This window comes from Nestor notabilis, unplaced genomic scaffold, assembly GCF_000696875.1.
Source record: "Nestor notabilis isolate BGI_N333 unplaced genomic scaffold, ASM69687v1 scaffold14073, whole genome shotgun sequence".
Lineage (NCBI taxonomy): Eukaryota > Metazoa > Chordata > Aves > Psittaciformes > Psittacidae > Nestor > Nestor notabilis.
The window spans coordinates 132,785-148,199 of record NW_009923472.1 but is presented as its reverse complement, the minus strand read 5'-3'; the positions used below and the strand labels follow the sequence as shown (position 1 = coordinate 148,199).

The 15,415-nt window shown below is 38.6% G+C and overlaps 1 protein-coding gene across 2 annotated transcripts in view; it reads right to left on the bottom strand.

Moving 5' to 3' along the window:
• STAG1 (stromal antigen 1) overlaps nt 1–15,415 on the bottom strand; it is a 137,435-nt gene that overhangs the window by 31,145 nt on the left and 90,875 nt on the right. For both annotated transcript variants that reach the window (XM_010012156.1, XM_010012157.1), the window contains exons 14-21: nt 15,307–15,412; nt 13,025–13,142; nt 11,796–11,899; nt 8,953–9,045; nt 8,741–8,830; nt 8,347–8,550; nt 6,147–6,217; nt 571–658 (exon numbers count right to left, since the gene is read on the bottom strand). In XM_010012156.1, coding sequence (XP_010010458.1) covers nt 571–658; nt 6,147–6,217; nt 8,347–8,550; nt 8,741–8,830; nt 8,953–9,045; nt 11,796–11,899; nt 13,025–13,142; nt 15,307–15,412 — 874 coding nt within the window. The remainder of the gene's footprint in view (nt 1–570; nt 659–6,146; nt 6,218–8,346; nt 8,551–8,740; nt 8,831–8,952; nt 9,046–11,795; nt 11,900–13,024; nt 13,143–15,306; nt 15,413–15,415) is intronic.

Genomic DNA, 15,415 nt, shown 5'->3' with positions numbered 1-15,415 from the left:
GATGTAAAATTAACAGCTGGTTTCTAATTGAAATAAAATTATAACTTAAAATGTGCTGAAATGCTGGAGCAGGCACTCTGCAGTCTGACCTGAAATCCTGGGAGAATCTGAAATGATCCCTGTGCTCATCCATTAGTGACTAATGGGAGGAAACAAAGTCCACTCTAAGAACTCCACTGGAAAGGCTGGCCAACATCCCTGCAAAGTTTCCTTGTTTCCTGGTTTTCATAAACTTCCATTACCTTCAATGCACACCAATAACTTACGATAATAGTAATTGCAAACGTTGGGTTTCAGTGTAAACACTGTGATTTATGCACTGCTATTCACACCAAGGAACATTAGTCATTCCTTACTTCACAGCTGAGAAAGGTGAGGAAGCAGCTAAAAAAATCTCATAATCCAAGATTTTTCACCTCCTCGTCAGGGCCTTGTTACAGTATAAATTTCATTCAAAACTCCACGTTTTAACTGCAGTCTAGTGCATTAACCTTTTTAATATCTCAGTGATGACTAGATTCTAAAACTTTGAATCCCCAAATGAGGCAGTGCAGATATTGCTCACTGTACCTGTTCTGGCATAGCTCCGTGTTCAATTCCAGTTCTTAGTAATCTGTAGCAGTTACTGAACAGATCCCATTTTGTGAGATCATGTGCACTACAATGAGAGGTAACAAAGAGAGATTAGTTGTGTTCCTCAAAACTCCACCACAGCAAGAATACAGTCTGACCTGGCAGCTCAGTGAGCTTTGGTATTTTTGCAAAGCTGTGACAATCCAGCCTGCTGACAAAGCAGCTGCATCATTAGCTCACACCATGCTAAAAGCAGAAGTTAGGCTTTCGGATAATTGAGGAAAAATGTTTTACTACATGGGAATTCTGTAGGAAGGAGATAAACTCTCTGAATATCATACGTCTTTAAAGGTTACTTAAGTTTAGCTACAAACTCCTCCTGAGTGTTGCCTCTTTCCTTTTTGGTTCTAAACATTGACAGAACTCCAGAAGGCACTTACTTTCCTGGCATTACAGCAGAAACTATGGCCAAAAGTCTAGCAACATATACTGAATTAAAAATACCTTTAAGCAGAATTAAGTTACATATTTTTCTGCTTTATCATTTGGAGAAAAATAATATACATTATCAGTAGATATTAAATATCCTGAAATATCTAAAGTAAGACAGCATGTATACATGTACATGAGACAGGTGGTTGCCATCCCCCATTCATTGTTTCACATTTCAGTTGCACCAACTTGATTCACCAGTGAGAGGAATGCAAATGAGATTAGCAACATACATTCTACATCTGTACAGATCTCAACAGCTTGTGATACAGCTTTTTTAAATACAGAACTGAGAAAGGCCAGGAAGATGGAGGTGCTGGAGAACCTCTTGTATCACACAGGCTTGAAAGAGTTGGGGTTGTTCAGGCTGGAGAAGAGAAGGATCCAGGGAAACCTCTGAGCAGCTTCCAGTGCCTAAAGGGACTGACAAAAAACCTGGAGCAGGGCTTTTGACAAGGGTCTGTAGTGACAGGACATGGGGGAATGGTTTTAAACTGACAGAAGGGAGATTGAGGTTAGATATTAAGCAGAAGCTCTTCCCTGTGAGGGTGCTGAGGCGCTGCCACAGGGTGCCCAGAGAAGCTGTGGCTGCCCCATCCCTGGCAGTGTTCAAGGCCAGGTTGGACACAGGGGCTTGGAGCAACCTGCTCTAGTGAAAGGTGTCCCTGCCCGTAGCAGGGGGTTGGAACTGGATGAGCTTTAAGGTCCCTTCAACCCAGTCTGTGATTCTGTGAAATACAGAAGAAATTATAAAACATCTGAATGCCTGAAAGACAAAAATTCTCTCTCACAAAATTTAGGTTTAACGCTTTTTTCTGCAGTGGAATTAAACTGAGATAATTTGAAATAATTTATAATATGTTTGTAAAAGACCAAGGCACCTCAGAGTAATCAGACTTATGGTGATTAAAATACTCACCTGGAAGAAGGGACACGCAGTTTGGCAAGTGTAAATTAGGTAAAGCTGTCTCTCACATCTGGCTCCCTTTCATCCCAGCACCTTGATCACTAAGACATGCTCACTTTTCTCACCCCTTTGTGTCTTCCCTGCTTTGGAGCTGCCTGACTTTGTTTTAATAATTAACTACCCTGCTCAGCCAGAAAAAATAATTCCCTAGTTCTGAAGCAGAGTGAGGCTGAACTCAAGACTGGGAATGCCTTTTTTTTTGAAAGCCTAGTATGAAAGGCTTTCCAGTCTGGAGTGTGTTAGCCCTGGAAAAACTCACAGATAAGTTTCACAGAAAACAGTAATGCCCTTGCACAGAGGGCAAATGAAGTAAGTATGCACGAGGATTGTACCATTAAGTCAAGGTGCATCTTGACTTCTAGTTCAAATCCATGCATAGAACAAAAGGAAAACTTAAAAGGAAACAAGAATATAAAAATACTCCCTCCACCTTTGAATCTGGATGGCCTTCGAAATATGAAAATAAAATGCTTCATAGATAAATTACAGGCTGTCAGAGAACTGCCTCTGACTAGTGATATTAAGCACATAGTTGCTGCTTCAGCAAATCACAGAGTTGCTAGTAAGGCAGAGTTGCACCTCCTTAATTATAGTGCTGTAATTAAAGCAGTAAAATCTCCTTGGTACAGAGGCAGATATCAGCATAGATTATCCTACAGGGAACAGGAAAGGAAAAACTGTCTTATTTCCACCTTTTCATATTAGAGCCCCTCATGACAGGGGGCATGCCGCATTGCCCCGACAGCTGGGAGCACCTGAACTCTGTGCTCAGAGGCTGGCATTAGAGCAGATCTCAGGAAGAGCTTTTCAGCTTCCAGAAATGGAAAAAATTTAACTACATACATGTTTGCACAGGGGTTTTCCATACACACTTTGTTAAAGAAGAGCCTCTTGATTAAATGTGGGCACATTCTGGCACACTTTTGTCTCTTCTGAAGTACTTAGCAATCAAAACGATAGCTACAAGGGTACCTTGGACACAATACAATTCTCCACAGAGGTTCAGAGTGGCACAAATGCTCCAGAATGAAAATTCACACAACATAAAATTTTCCCTTTGTCCCTCCATGTCAGAGAGTCTTCATGGATTACAGAAAGTATTTCAACCAAGGTTTCTTTTCATCCCTATAGATAGCACTGTCTGATGGAACAAGTTTACGCCAGGAAGTAATCAGATGAAGTAAAGGTACCAGTTCCACAGTTGCTTCTTGTCCTGGGTTCAGCTACAGCAGTCATTTTTTCTCCTTCTTAGTAGCTGGTGCAGTGCTGTGTTTTTGACTTTCAGTCTGGGAACAATGCTGATAACACCGATGTTTTTAGTTGTTGCTAAGTAATGTTTACTCTGACCAAGGACTTTCTCAGTCTCATGCTTTGCCAGAGAGGAGGGGAAGCCAGGAGGAAGCAGAGGCAGGACACCTGACCCAAACTGGCCAAAGGGGTATTCCATACCACAGCACGTCATGCCCAGTATAGAAACTGGGGGGAGTTACCCGGAAGGCCCAGATCGCTGCTCGGGTCGGGCTGGGTATCGGTCGGCGGGTGGTGAGCGGTTGTGTCCTTTTCCCTTGTTATTCCTCTTATCATTATTATTGGTAGCAGTAGTGGTTTGTATTATACCTTAGTTACTGGAGAGCTGTTATCTCAACTCGTGGGAGTTACATTCCTTCGATTCTCCTCCCCATCCCTCCGGGAGCGGGGGGAGGAAGGAAAAGGGGGGGAGTGAGCGAGCGGCTGCGTGGTTCCAAGTTGCCGGCTGGGCTTAAACCACGACACTTCTGAAAGCATGGCAAGAAGCAGCTTAGAAAACTTCCTTTTCACAGAGGCGATCTCACCACCCACAAAACTGCTTCTCTTTTTGAAGATGGACAGTGTGAGAGAAGCTGTACCTTGGACTTTGAACAGCTATACTAGATACACTCTAGTTTCTCTACTGAGGTTTCATTTACCATCATTTCTACTACTTCTGGGTACAACAAACTTCTGAGTAACTCAGTCTGAAGGATGTTCTGGTTGACTACTAGAAAAAAGCTTAAGCAAATGGTTTCTTGTAACAGGTAGAGAAGATCTGGTCTGACCGTGAATTTACCTATCTGGGTAGTGTCCTGACTCATCATGCTTGTACTGACTCTGGAGAGTTACTACAGCCACTGCAGGCTTATGAAGTCAGTGGAATCAAACTCCAGATTATATTTGAGGACTACTGGACAGCAATACCAACAACCCTGATTTCTAGATATGAAACGTTTTCTATACAAGACAGCATCAAAGGGAACATCCAGACTAATGGAGGTGATGCTTGAGATCCACACAACTTGCATTGAATTAACTGAAGCAATTAAATAAGAAATGCTGATATTTTACAGCATACAAACTGCTACAGCACTGGTGTGTTATGTGTGAAAGCTCAGTTGAATTAGGCTGGAGTCAGTATAGAAAAACTGTCTCCATATACTTTAAAAAAAAAATATCTCTACAGACAGAAAAATCTCTATAAATATCAATGAGACCCTGGCAGAAAAAGAAGCCCAAGTATATCCTCCAGGCGTTCTACTCAGAAGACCTCAAGAAAAAATGTTTTTACATTCTGAAACTTGGAGTGAAACACTGTGATGATGAATTTCATTTGTATTGCAATACTGATATCCTTGTTTGATAAAAAGACATGATTTAAAAAGAGTGCTGTAAGCCCTTTTGGAAAGAGGATTAGCTTAGGTTTGGCAGTCTCAGTATAGAAGCCTTTTGGTCTGGAAAGCTTTTCTGATAATCCCCTCTTTATTTTCACCTTACTGGGCTTCTTTTTCCTAAAATACAAAGCAGCAGCAACTACCAAGCAAACAGAAGCACAGATAAGGTACAGAGGAGTTTCAGTGGAAGAAGAGATGGACTTGTTTCTTTTTGAAGCCTCAGGAACTTCTTTATCGGTGTATTTTATAAGACTGGAAAGATGTCAGTTGTTAGCCTGCAATTTCAACTTCTTTCATTGATTTAATTTCTTTTGGCTCCCAGCTGGTGACAGCCAATGACAATATCAGACAACAGCCACCATTCTTTGAGATGAGAAAGCTCAATGCAAGATTTGAATTGAAGATCCTTATCTCCTAGCTAAATGTTCAGCAAAAACTGTCTTGGATGGTATGATTGTTTCCTTTCACAAAGAAATCACACAGGATGTTACATTCAGTAGAGAAATTAAAAGATTTCATTACTTCATTATATGCAAGCAGATATTAATTAGAAATTCCCATTGAACTATAATCATAAATAACAAATCAGCCAAGAAATGATACACAGCTGCTCTTCAGCTTTCATTCTTCTCTCTTTTCTATTTTTTGAAGGTGAAGGTAGAATGTCCCCAACCCCTATTTGTGTGTTATTCTGTAGGGCTTTCTTTACAGACTGAACCAACTCCGCTGAGATTTGGAACCCAAAATGAAAAAATATATATATATATAGGAGACTCAGAAAAGCTTTAAGATTTGCGCTTCTTTTTTGGATGTGAACTACAGCTTTCACCAGTCCTCTCAGGAAAGGCAGAAGTGGCTTTAGTGTGTTACCAGGGAGACCAAGAACCTAATTTGCACATGTGTCAGTCTGCTGCTCTACGGAAATTAGTAATGATTTAATGATCTCGGTGGGACTCCTGTTGAATGGAAACAAACAGCAGATATTTCAGAGCCATTTTGTACAACGATCCAATGCAGAATTCAGGGTAAGGGAAGACTAAGCACAGAAAGAAAAGAGAAACTGAATCAGTAAAAATAATTTATGTAAAAGAGGTGGCAGATGCAAGTCCTCTCACATCTTGTGATGAGGAAGTGTCCCTTGTGCACTGACTGTCTGCCATGGAGGGGAATAGGACTTTTAGTAAGACACTCATAGGCGTATAAGTATTTAGTGCAAGGGATAGTATACCACTTGCAAATCAAATCTTTAAAAGCAATGGCATTAACGAAACAAGGACCTAGATTAATCCAAACAGTTATACTCACAAATGCCACTAATCTTTCAGTAATCTCTATGTCATATTTCAGACCATTTATTTTCTCATTTCTTAACACTAAACATTAGCTGATACTCACTGATAAAATTTTTGAGGGGAAAAAAAATCACTTACTTGTGAAAAGAGGTTAACCTCTTCAATGTGGAGAGCACGTTGTATATATCATCATCATCAGCTTCTTCTCCCTAAAAACGAAAGGAAATCCATTAGACTTCAGCAATCCAGCAGAGAACATTACTGCACAGGGGGGAACAGATTTCTTTGAGGGTTTATGCTGATGCTCAACTGTCTCTGAATTTTCTGATAACTTTTATATAGATTCCATAAAGATATTTAAATAACCACTGCACAGCACTAGCAAATAAGTGAGATTCATCTGACAACATTCAGCAGTACCACTGTGTTAATACTCAAATCAGTATTCTCCAGCAGTAGAAATCATTCCCAAGAATAAAACCTGAGTTCTACCTTATTTTGCAAAAACAACTGAATTTTAACCATCAGATGATGAAAGTCCTACAAGAACAAAGCCATACACTTGCCACTCTCCACACCAGAAACCAGAAGATGTCAACAGCAAGGTTTTAAAATTATCAATGGAAAAATGTCCTTCTTTTCGTATCTTTCATTGCTGTTCACTGTGTTACACCCCATAATGCATGACAATCACATTATGTGCACAGACTGACATACATTCAGAACTGGATGGAAGGTCATTTGTTTTTTAATTTAGATTTTACAAATCTGAGGAAACAACAGTCCAAGAATAAATACTGCACAATTCAATCAAAACCTTTTTTTTTTTTTTTTTTTCCTTTCTGGTGTTTAAAAATATCATTATCCTAATATTTTATGCAAATTGAACAGCAAATTCTCTTACTGAAAGAAGTTGAAATAAGATACTTCCAAAAGAGAGTTCCTAAACCTCTGTCAGTGCATGCCAATGGAAAAAAGCAAAGGCTGATGTTTATGGTGATCAGCTCCTGGGCATCGGGTGTGGAGAACTTGGCTGGTTCTGAAGGTGGGTCTTTGTGCTGGCAGTCCCACTCCAGCCCTTTTTGCTACCCAAGTCAGCAACAGATTCCCAAAGGTTTTTTGCCTTGGAGTTTTCGGTCCTGCTGGCCAGGGGCAAGGAACTTCAGTTATCCAAGTCTTTTATCCATCTACTAAAACAGATGGCTAAGACATATAATGTGGCATTAGCTGAAAGGATTCTCTTGCCACACACAGATGGGCAGAGCTGCAGCACAAATTCTGGAATGGCTTCCCAGGTTCTGCTAAAGAAGTTCCTAAGAAAGTGCACATAAAACGGCAGAGAGGTAGACAGCAAAGTAAACGTATCCTAGCAAAGAATGTACAGTGACTCCACTTGTTCCTCTGGGTTGTGGAGTGCTTGCTTCCTGCATGCACTGCCTTTTTTACTCATGTACATTCCTACAGCAACAGAAAAACCTGTATTTACTCTGCAATGTGACAAGGCATATATACAGTATACGCCTGTGTGGCATATTAAAGACAGGAAAAAAAAAAAAAGCTTATTTTCTTTAATGTTCAATTCTGAAATTAAGACCGTAGATTAACTTGCTATAAATTTACATAAAAAATTAAATGTATCTGTCACGGTGCAATGCATGACCAGAAGAAGATCTATGTAGCCCTTAAGTAATGTTTAAAAAAGCATGAGAATTACAGCAAATTAAGTAATGTTACACAAAGTTAAACTGATGTAAAGCAAGAAAAAATGAGTAAGTTTTCTGTTCTTATTTAATGTATTCTGTCTTATGCATTTTGAAGGATACATTCTTACAAGTAATTCCCAGGCACCTCCAGGTTTCAGACCTCTATCTTTATTTCATTCTTTCCAGAGCTCTTGCAATATGCCATTATAAATATTTTACTAAATCCTCTCTTCCATTCAAGACACAATCCAAGCTCCATTCTGTTGCCTACAAATCCATTTGGGACAACTGAATCACCACAAGCATTAATGTAAATGCACCTTTCTCTGCATTTTACTTCAGCTTTCAACCATTCATCCAGTTAATTTCTTATGTGGACTGTTTAAATACTAAACTAAATTTTCAGAAGCAGGACTGTCCTATGGTCTTTGTTTTACAGTACCAATGTTTTGCAGGCTTAATGGCTAGTTCAAGGGGTTTTCTATGCAGTGATATAGCTCCAAATAATTAGGAAATAGCTACTGCTGCACTACATCTCCAGATGGGTAATTCAGTGACTCGGTAAGAATGTTTTTCTGCTGTTTATTATAGTGTACTTTAGTCAGTTTAACTAAATTAATTTTAAGAAAACAAACCTCCTGCAGCAGATCCTCTACAGAATGGTTGAATCGATCCACAAATTCATCAATAAGTTGGCTGTGAGCTATGTCAACTCTGTTCTGGATTGTATATTCTTCACTACAGAGTATGCTGTAGGTTTTGCTGCAGGCTTCAAGAACATCTGATTCCACGTGCTTTTCCACAACAAACTTAATCTGTTTCAATAAGGCATCCAGATGCTGTAGATCAGAAAAGAAGTTCAGCTTTCACCTCACCTGAACAATGAAACTCAAAGAAAAAAAGTCATTCAAATACCACACTTAATTAAGGTTAGATTACTAACATGCAAAACGCAGGGGCACTACTGTGGGACTAGAATAGCAATCAGATACTTGAAAGCACCCAGACTTCTTGCCCAATGTACTGTACCTTTTCCATTCTGCCTGTGCTATAGATTTCCAGATCAAAATACTGAGGGATTTGCAGGAGATTTGCAACCTTCTCGGCATCAGCAGAATACTAGAATATCATTGAAATAAAACAAATAAGTGAAGTAAAAATAAATACCTACACTACGGAATGAAAAAGTTTAAAAATAACTGCAAATACCAGCGAGAGATTTCTTTTGTTGAAAAATGTACCTTTGATAGCAACATAGGAAGTGCAATAATGAAATGTTCAGTCAATTTATTTCTGTCATCTATCTGAGTTTTTCTTTCTTTTGCCGTCAAGACCTGCAAGCAACCAAAAATAACTAAAATAAATACAATTTCTGCGTACAGCTTTCATTTTTCCCCCTAAAGTTTGCATTACAAACAAAAATCCATGCAAGTGTATTTTTAATAAATCAAAAGAGGAGGGAATAAGGCACTCAAACACATTTGGACTGAAGAGTGATTAAATGGGAGGACCATGTGTCCTAAGAAGCTGTGATTGAAAAGGAAAATATCATATTATCCAGCATGATATTGTCTCAACACATCATCATTTTTTGAAGATTGAAATTCAAATATAACCCAGGTCAGTGGAAGTTTTGCTATTGCTTCCAAGCGAATTGAGCTCTGGCTTTCACACATTAAACACAGTGTTAAAGTAAGACCTCAGGGCGACTGAAGTATAATTAAGAAAACCAAAACCAAAACCACACTGTAACAGTGATTTTCATTAGTAGATTCATGGCCTCATCTCTAAACTGGAACATAATTCTCAGTGAGAACATCATCCAAATTCACAGAATTAATTTACAAATTTCAGTGACAGATATACCGAAGCTACTAATGCTGTCATAGCAAAACCACCTTGAAACAGTGAACAGAGAGACAATAATCAAAATGGCATGCTTCATAAAAGCTTAGATCTGGCTTTGTGGCTTCAGAAAGGAGAGAATACTTTTGAAAACAAATAATGATAATAAAATACTCAAGTTAGCTAATGATTTATGTATAGCAAAGCTGCCAGACTGCACAATAAGAGTTACAAGCAGAAGTCAGAGAAAAAACTATTTCACAAGAAGGTGAGTGCACAATTAGAAATCTGCTCCCATTTCAACTCGGAGAATATGCTAGCAAGAGATGAGAACATGACAAACCTCCACTGACAAGTCAGAGATTCCTGCAGTTACCATCCCACAACTCATGATCTAACTGAAAAGAAGCAAAAGCTAAATGTCATACCTACATCTCTCTGTAAGTGAGGAGGAAAAGCTGGAAACAAAACACATTCTTGGATGACAGGTAGCCTATTATGTCAGCAGAAATTCAAAACAACCATGGAAGTGAAGTGGAACAGATTTGTAACCAGGTTAAGAAATCAATTCCATAGTACACGGCACACAGCTGGATACATACAGCAGCAGCCGCAATCCCTGTACCAACTTGCAGTGCAGCACCATTGTGCCAGCAAAAGCTGCTAGCTCACCAGAAGGCAATGGAAATGCAGCTGGGACAACCACCCAGTTATATTCTGGTGACCAAATATTGCTATTCAGTGGTGCTATGAACTAATCTGGGCACCTGCAGAAGGTGAAATTACTGAAATGTTTTCTTTAGCTTTAAAGAAACATAGATATTGAAAAACTAAGACTAAGCAATTTGTTCAACTTAAGTGAACTGATACGTATGTCTCTTATTATAGAAAAAATACCTGGAAAGCTGATAGAAACAGTATTTGGTGTTCCAAACAGAAATACAAGCATGAAATGCTTGTTAAATTTAAAGGTCGCTTTGCCTGCTGGAACAGTTTGCAGCTAGAGAAATGTTTTCATAAATTAGGAATTTATTAGAATGTGCTTCATAAATTTAGATACATCAAGCATGTCTAAATTGGTGCTTTCTTGGAGCTTTTCCTGGGATGCTGTTTCTGGACATGAGGCTAATCTGGTTATTAATTGCTAGCTTATAACAAATCACAAGCTAAGTAACTGCATTTAGTTTAGCAATGAAGAACTCTAAGTATATCTCCAGATTTCACCTTCATTGAGTCTGCGGCTTTCTTCAATAAAGTAGTTAAGATTATTCAGAACAGAACCTAACACAAGTACCAAATGTTTACATGGGTTTATTTCATTTTAGTCTAACCTAAATAAAAGGGGGACTACCAAAAATCAGGGAAGCATGTTTGGGAAGCTGGGACTCTTTTGGAACATGGATGTTGTATTTACAGAGAATACAGATGAAAGGCTGTTGATCATTCTGACCTTGTGACTTAGACAGAAATGGTTAAAAGACCATGCCCAGCCTTAGGAATGGACTTCCACTGATCCCCAGTCACTATAAAATAAATGAAAGATTGCAATATGGCTGGAATGTCACATTCTCAAATGTTTAGGGCACTCTGTAGAAGAGACCCAAGAGGACAGATACATAAAACCACAGATGCATTCAGGATGGTCTCAGTCCCAATCCTCCTGCTCAAAGTAGACCCAGTTCAGGGGTCAGACCAGGGTGCTCAGGCCTTTGTCCAGTCAGGTCTTGAAAGCTGCCAAGGATGGAAACCGCACAGACTCTCAGCTTCTGCTTCAGTGCTTAACTGCTCTCATGATGAAGATACTATTGGCTTTTTCTGCAAATTCTACATCCATATTAGCAGCACCTCTTTTTTATGGAAGACAAAGGTAATCTTGTTCTATTCCTGAGCACTTCCAATTCTAATCTAGATTTAACATTAAGGGCTGTAGATGTGGGTACATTACAAGTGTAAGCCGGGGGTATGCTAAATAGACTATCTAAAAATTATGAAGATTTTCATGCTGTGAAGTTTGTGTTACTTGGCAATACAAAACCCCAAATCAAACAGAGAAACAAAAACCTAAACATGTCCAGAAATAGAATTTCTACTATTTTTCTTCAAGTATGTTCACATGAAACAGGAAATGCCAATTATAAAAATCTATTTTAAAAGTGTCAAATATTAGTATGTAAACAAATATTTTATGTCACTGTAGTAATACACACAGGTCTGAGCTACCTACTGCAGTACCACTTACTCTCTTGCCAGTGCCTCTGCCTACTGGAGGATGTGCTTCAGCAGCTTGTCTGATTGTACACACCATCAACTCAATAAGAGCACTCTCCTGCCGGTCAGACATTGCTATGGAGGGAAAAGAACAAGTCACCTCAGTTCTGATGTGTGTGCAAGACATCTTAAAGAAGGTAAATCTGTGAATGCAGTTGTGAAACATGGGGAATAGAGAACAGACACAACATTTTGTCCTATTTCTAAACCCAAGGCTTTCTTTCTTGCTCTCTGAATTACCACTCACATCATCTCAAAATGGATACAGCAGAACTGAAAGAAGTCCAGAGAAATTTAATCTAGAAAAAGGATGAACAAAGGAGAATGTAACAAAGATCTAGAAAACAAAGAGCATCATGGAGGATAGAGAGTGACTATGAACCATCCCTTCCTTCTAAAATATTCTCACTATCATGAAATATTATTTCTGTTCTTTGAGAAGTTCTTCTGGTCACATCTAGAGGATCAAAACCCACTAAGCTATGCATAAGCAAAGAACCAAAGTGACTAATTTCCTAAGGAAATTACCATATAAATACCACAATTATAGCAGATGGATGCCAAAATGTCAGATATTGAAACACTGAGATGATGAGCACATCATAATAGGAACCACTAAGAGTACACTGCTTCTCCAACCACCTGTGAAGGTCCCTGAACTAGGACAATCCTGAAGGATTCTAAAGGCTTTTGAATGACACTCATTAGGGCCTCTTTGCCAGCAACCTCCCTGGCTACGTTGTGCACACAGACCTATTATTAGTGAAAGGAGATTCAAAACTAATGGTGAAAGAATCCCATTTCTTTTTTTCCTCTTGAGAATTCATTAGGTTTTAACATTGCCTGGAAAATAATTAACACCACCTGAAGTGCTCATTTGTTCAAAACTCCGTTAGCTATTTAATTTATTGAAAAGCTTATGTATACACTTGTTATTTAAACATTCAGACAAGAAGTAATCCTAGCCTTTAATATCAGGGAACCACAATACAGCACACTTCACAAGATGAAAAACAGAGTACAAAAATGCTGCTTTTGAAACGAAGTGCATTAAAAATGGATTAAATGAAAATCCTCTTTAAATAGGCTTTCTGAACAAACCACAACGTAAGTACCTCCATCACCCAGGGTGAAACATCTTTTTAAGGAATAATTAACAGTATTGTGCAATACCAATAAGTATAGAGCCTAAACAAATACCTTCTTCTCCTTGGACTGGTTCTTCCAAGAGCAGTTCAGTCATACATTCCCAGTCTTTCAACAGCTCTTGAGAACTCTCCCACAAACTGTCCACCAAATAGGCTGCATGCTCATGCAACTAGAAAATCCAAAGCAACCATGAGTACAGCATTCTGGTACAGGCACCATTTCTTCAGCTTTCACCGTCATTTGGCCACAGAGAATGTCCTGGGCATGTACTCTTATGTTAGTTGGAAAGAAAATTCAGTTTGAAACTAACTGTGGAAGATCATCTTCCAACTGATTGATATAACTGCATGACAATGGGGCTATATTTTAACAGAAAATGGAAAAAAACAAATTGAGCTTCTTTTCCATAAAGCAGCTTGCTTGTGAAAAATCCTCAATGTTTTGACCTAGAAGCTTTCCTCACTTTCTTACTCTTTTTCTTAATGATAAGGAGAGATAGTGAGACATGGACTAAGAGAGAGCTGTAACATGTGTCTTGAACAAGCATTTATTTTGCATACATGCTGCTACATAGTCCAAAACTAGTAGCAGAAACCCTATTGATTTCAGGGGTACAGAATTAACACTAACTTCAACTGGGAAAAAAAAAGGTTTTTATGTGAATTAAGGCAACTGCTGTAAAGTGAGAAAAATAATCCATAGGCTTCTACTGGTTTATAAACTGTTCTTTAACCTCTATCTAAAAGTAACAAGCACAACATGCAGTTCTGATTTGCTTGCCAGACATGGAACTGATTCCTTAACCGGAAAACACCTAAGACTGTTGGGAAGGAGGTGTCAGTACATTTACCTACTCTTCTGTTTGTGACAGTACTGAGCAAAATGTCCTGTGTCACAGAGCTTACTGATGCTTGCCATGGTTTTGCCTTTTCCCTCTTCTGAATGCACCCTCTCAGACTGCAGTGCTTACATCTTCCAGTCCTATGGAAATGGAAGCTCCCAATTCTCTAAGTCTTTATTAAAAATGAAGTCACAATATTCTGCTTTGTTTCTAACAAATCTCTTAAAACCAGCAACAGCAAAAACTGGTCCTTAGAGAGAAGTGATCTTGTGGAGCAGCTTATGGCTTGTCTGGAAAGGCACTTTGCTGATCACGGCTTTGGGAGAAAAGTCAAGTTTCTTTTCTCCTCAGAAGGACACACATGATTAACACTAGATACCTCCCAATCACACACACTCAGATTTAAGGTATTTTCTCCGAAAAATACAATGACCTATTACAATATAAATTTTTAAGAAGCTGTAACTAAAAATACATTCACACAGCAGATTGAATGCTCACACAAGTAATGTTTCGTCTGGACTTAACCTGTAGGTTTATAAGGTGTCTCTAAAAGTTAGCATTAACACTGGGTTTAAATGTTATCCTTCCTTCCCAGCATCTCTGATTGTGTTTCTTTTCATTCTCACAGTCAAGTGTCTTGTTCAAGGCTTCATAACAATTAAAATACCCGATTGCAATACCTTTCCTTTTCACACAAAATATATTACCCTTGCTTCTACAATGAAACATTTCTGTCATTTCTTTCTTTCAGTCTTCCTTTGCCATCTATTTATTACTAAATCACATGTATAATTTTTAAACATTTCCCCCTCTATCTTCAGAGCATCCCATACCTGATAGTTTATCTTCTCAAGTTTTCCCTCCACTCTACTGCCATTCCCCACCTGAATTACTATTAGTATGTCTACCATAAAACTTCCTATGTATGCTATCTCTATAAACTATGGGCAGAATCCCATCCTGAATGCGTTCATCAAACACTTAATGTCATCATATGTATGCCTGCAGCCTCCATCCTCCAAAGTTTTCAAGATGCAACTGTATAAAGCTCTGAACAACCTCATCTTATCTCACAGTTGACTCTGCTTTAAGCTAATGACCCTCAGGACCTTTCCACTCTGAATTATTCTGATTCTAATAATAATTTGAGATATTATGTAATTTTTTCTCAGTTGTGGTTCAAATTATTTTACTCCATTAAGAGTAATTCCAGAGATAAACTCCTTACATGGTTATATCAAAAAATAACCAGTTACAATTTTATGTAGCAATGAATCCTGGTAGCCATCATACTACCAGAAATGCCATCCTGGGGACATGCAAGAGCAAAATAAACCATGAAAAGGAATGGGGGCAGGGTAAAGAGTATACAGTATTTCTGAAACAATGAAATAAAAAAAAGGAAAGAACTTGTTACTGTATGTGGATACATCATTACTAAAGTTTCAGGTTTTATTAAACATGTAAATGTTAGAAAAGAATTTTTTACCTCACTTTCAAGAAAGAAAAGAACCAACATTCTAATAAGGTTTCCATTTGGACTATTTCGTCCCCTCCTCTTTGCTAGAGCCTCTTCAGCTTGGGGATCATGCCTGCTG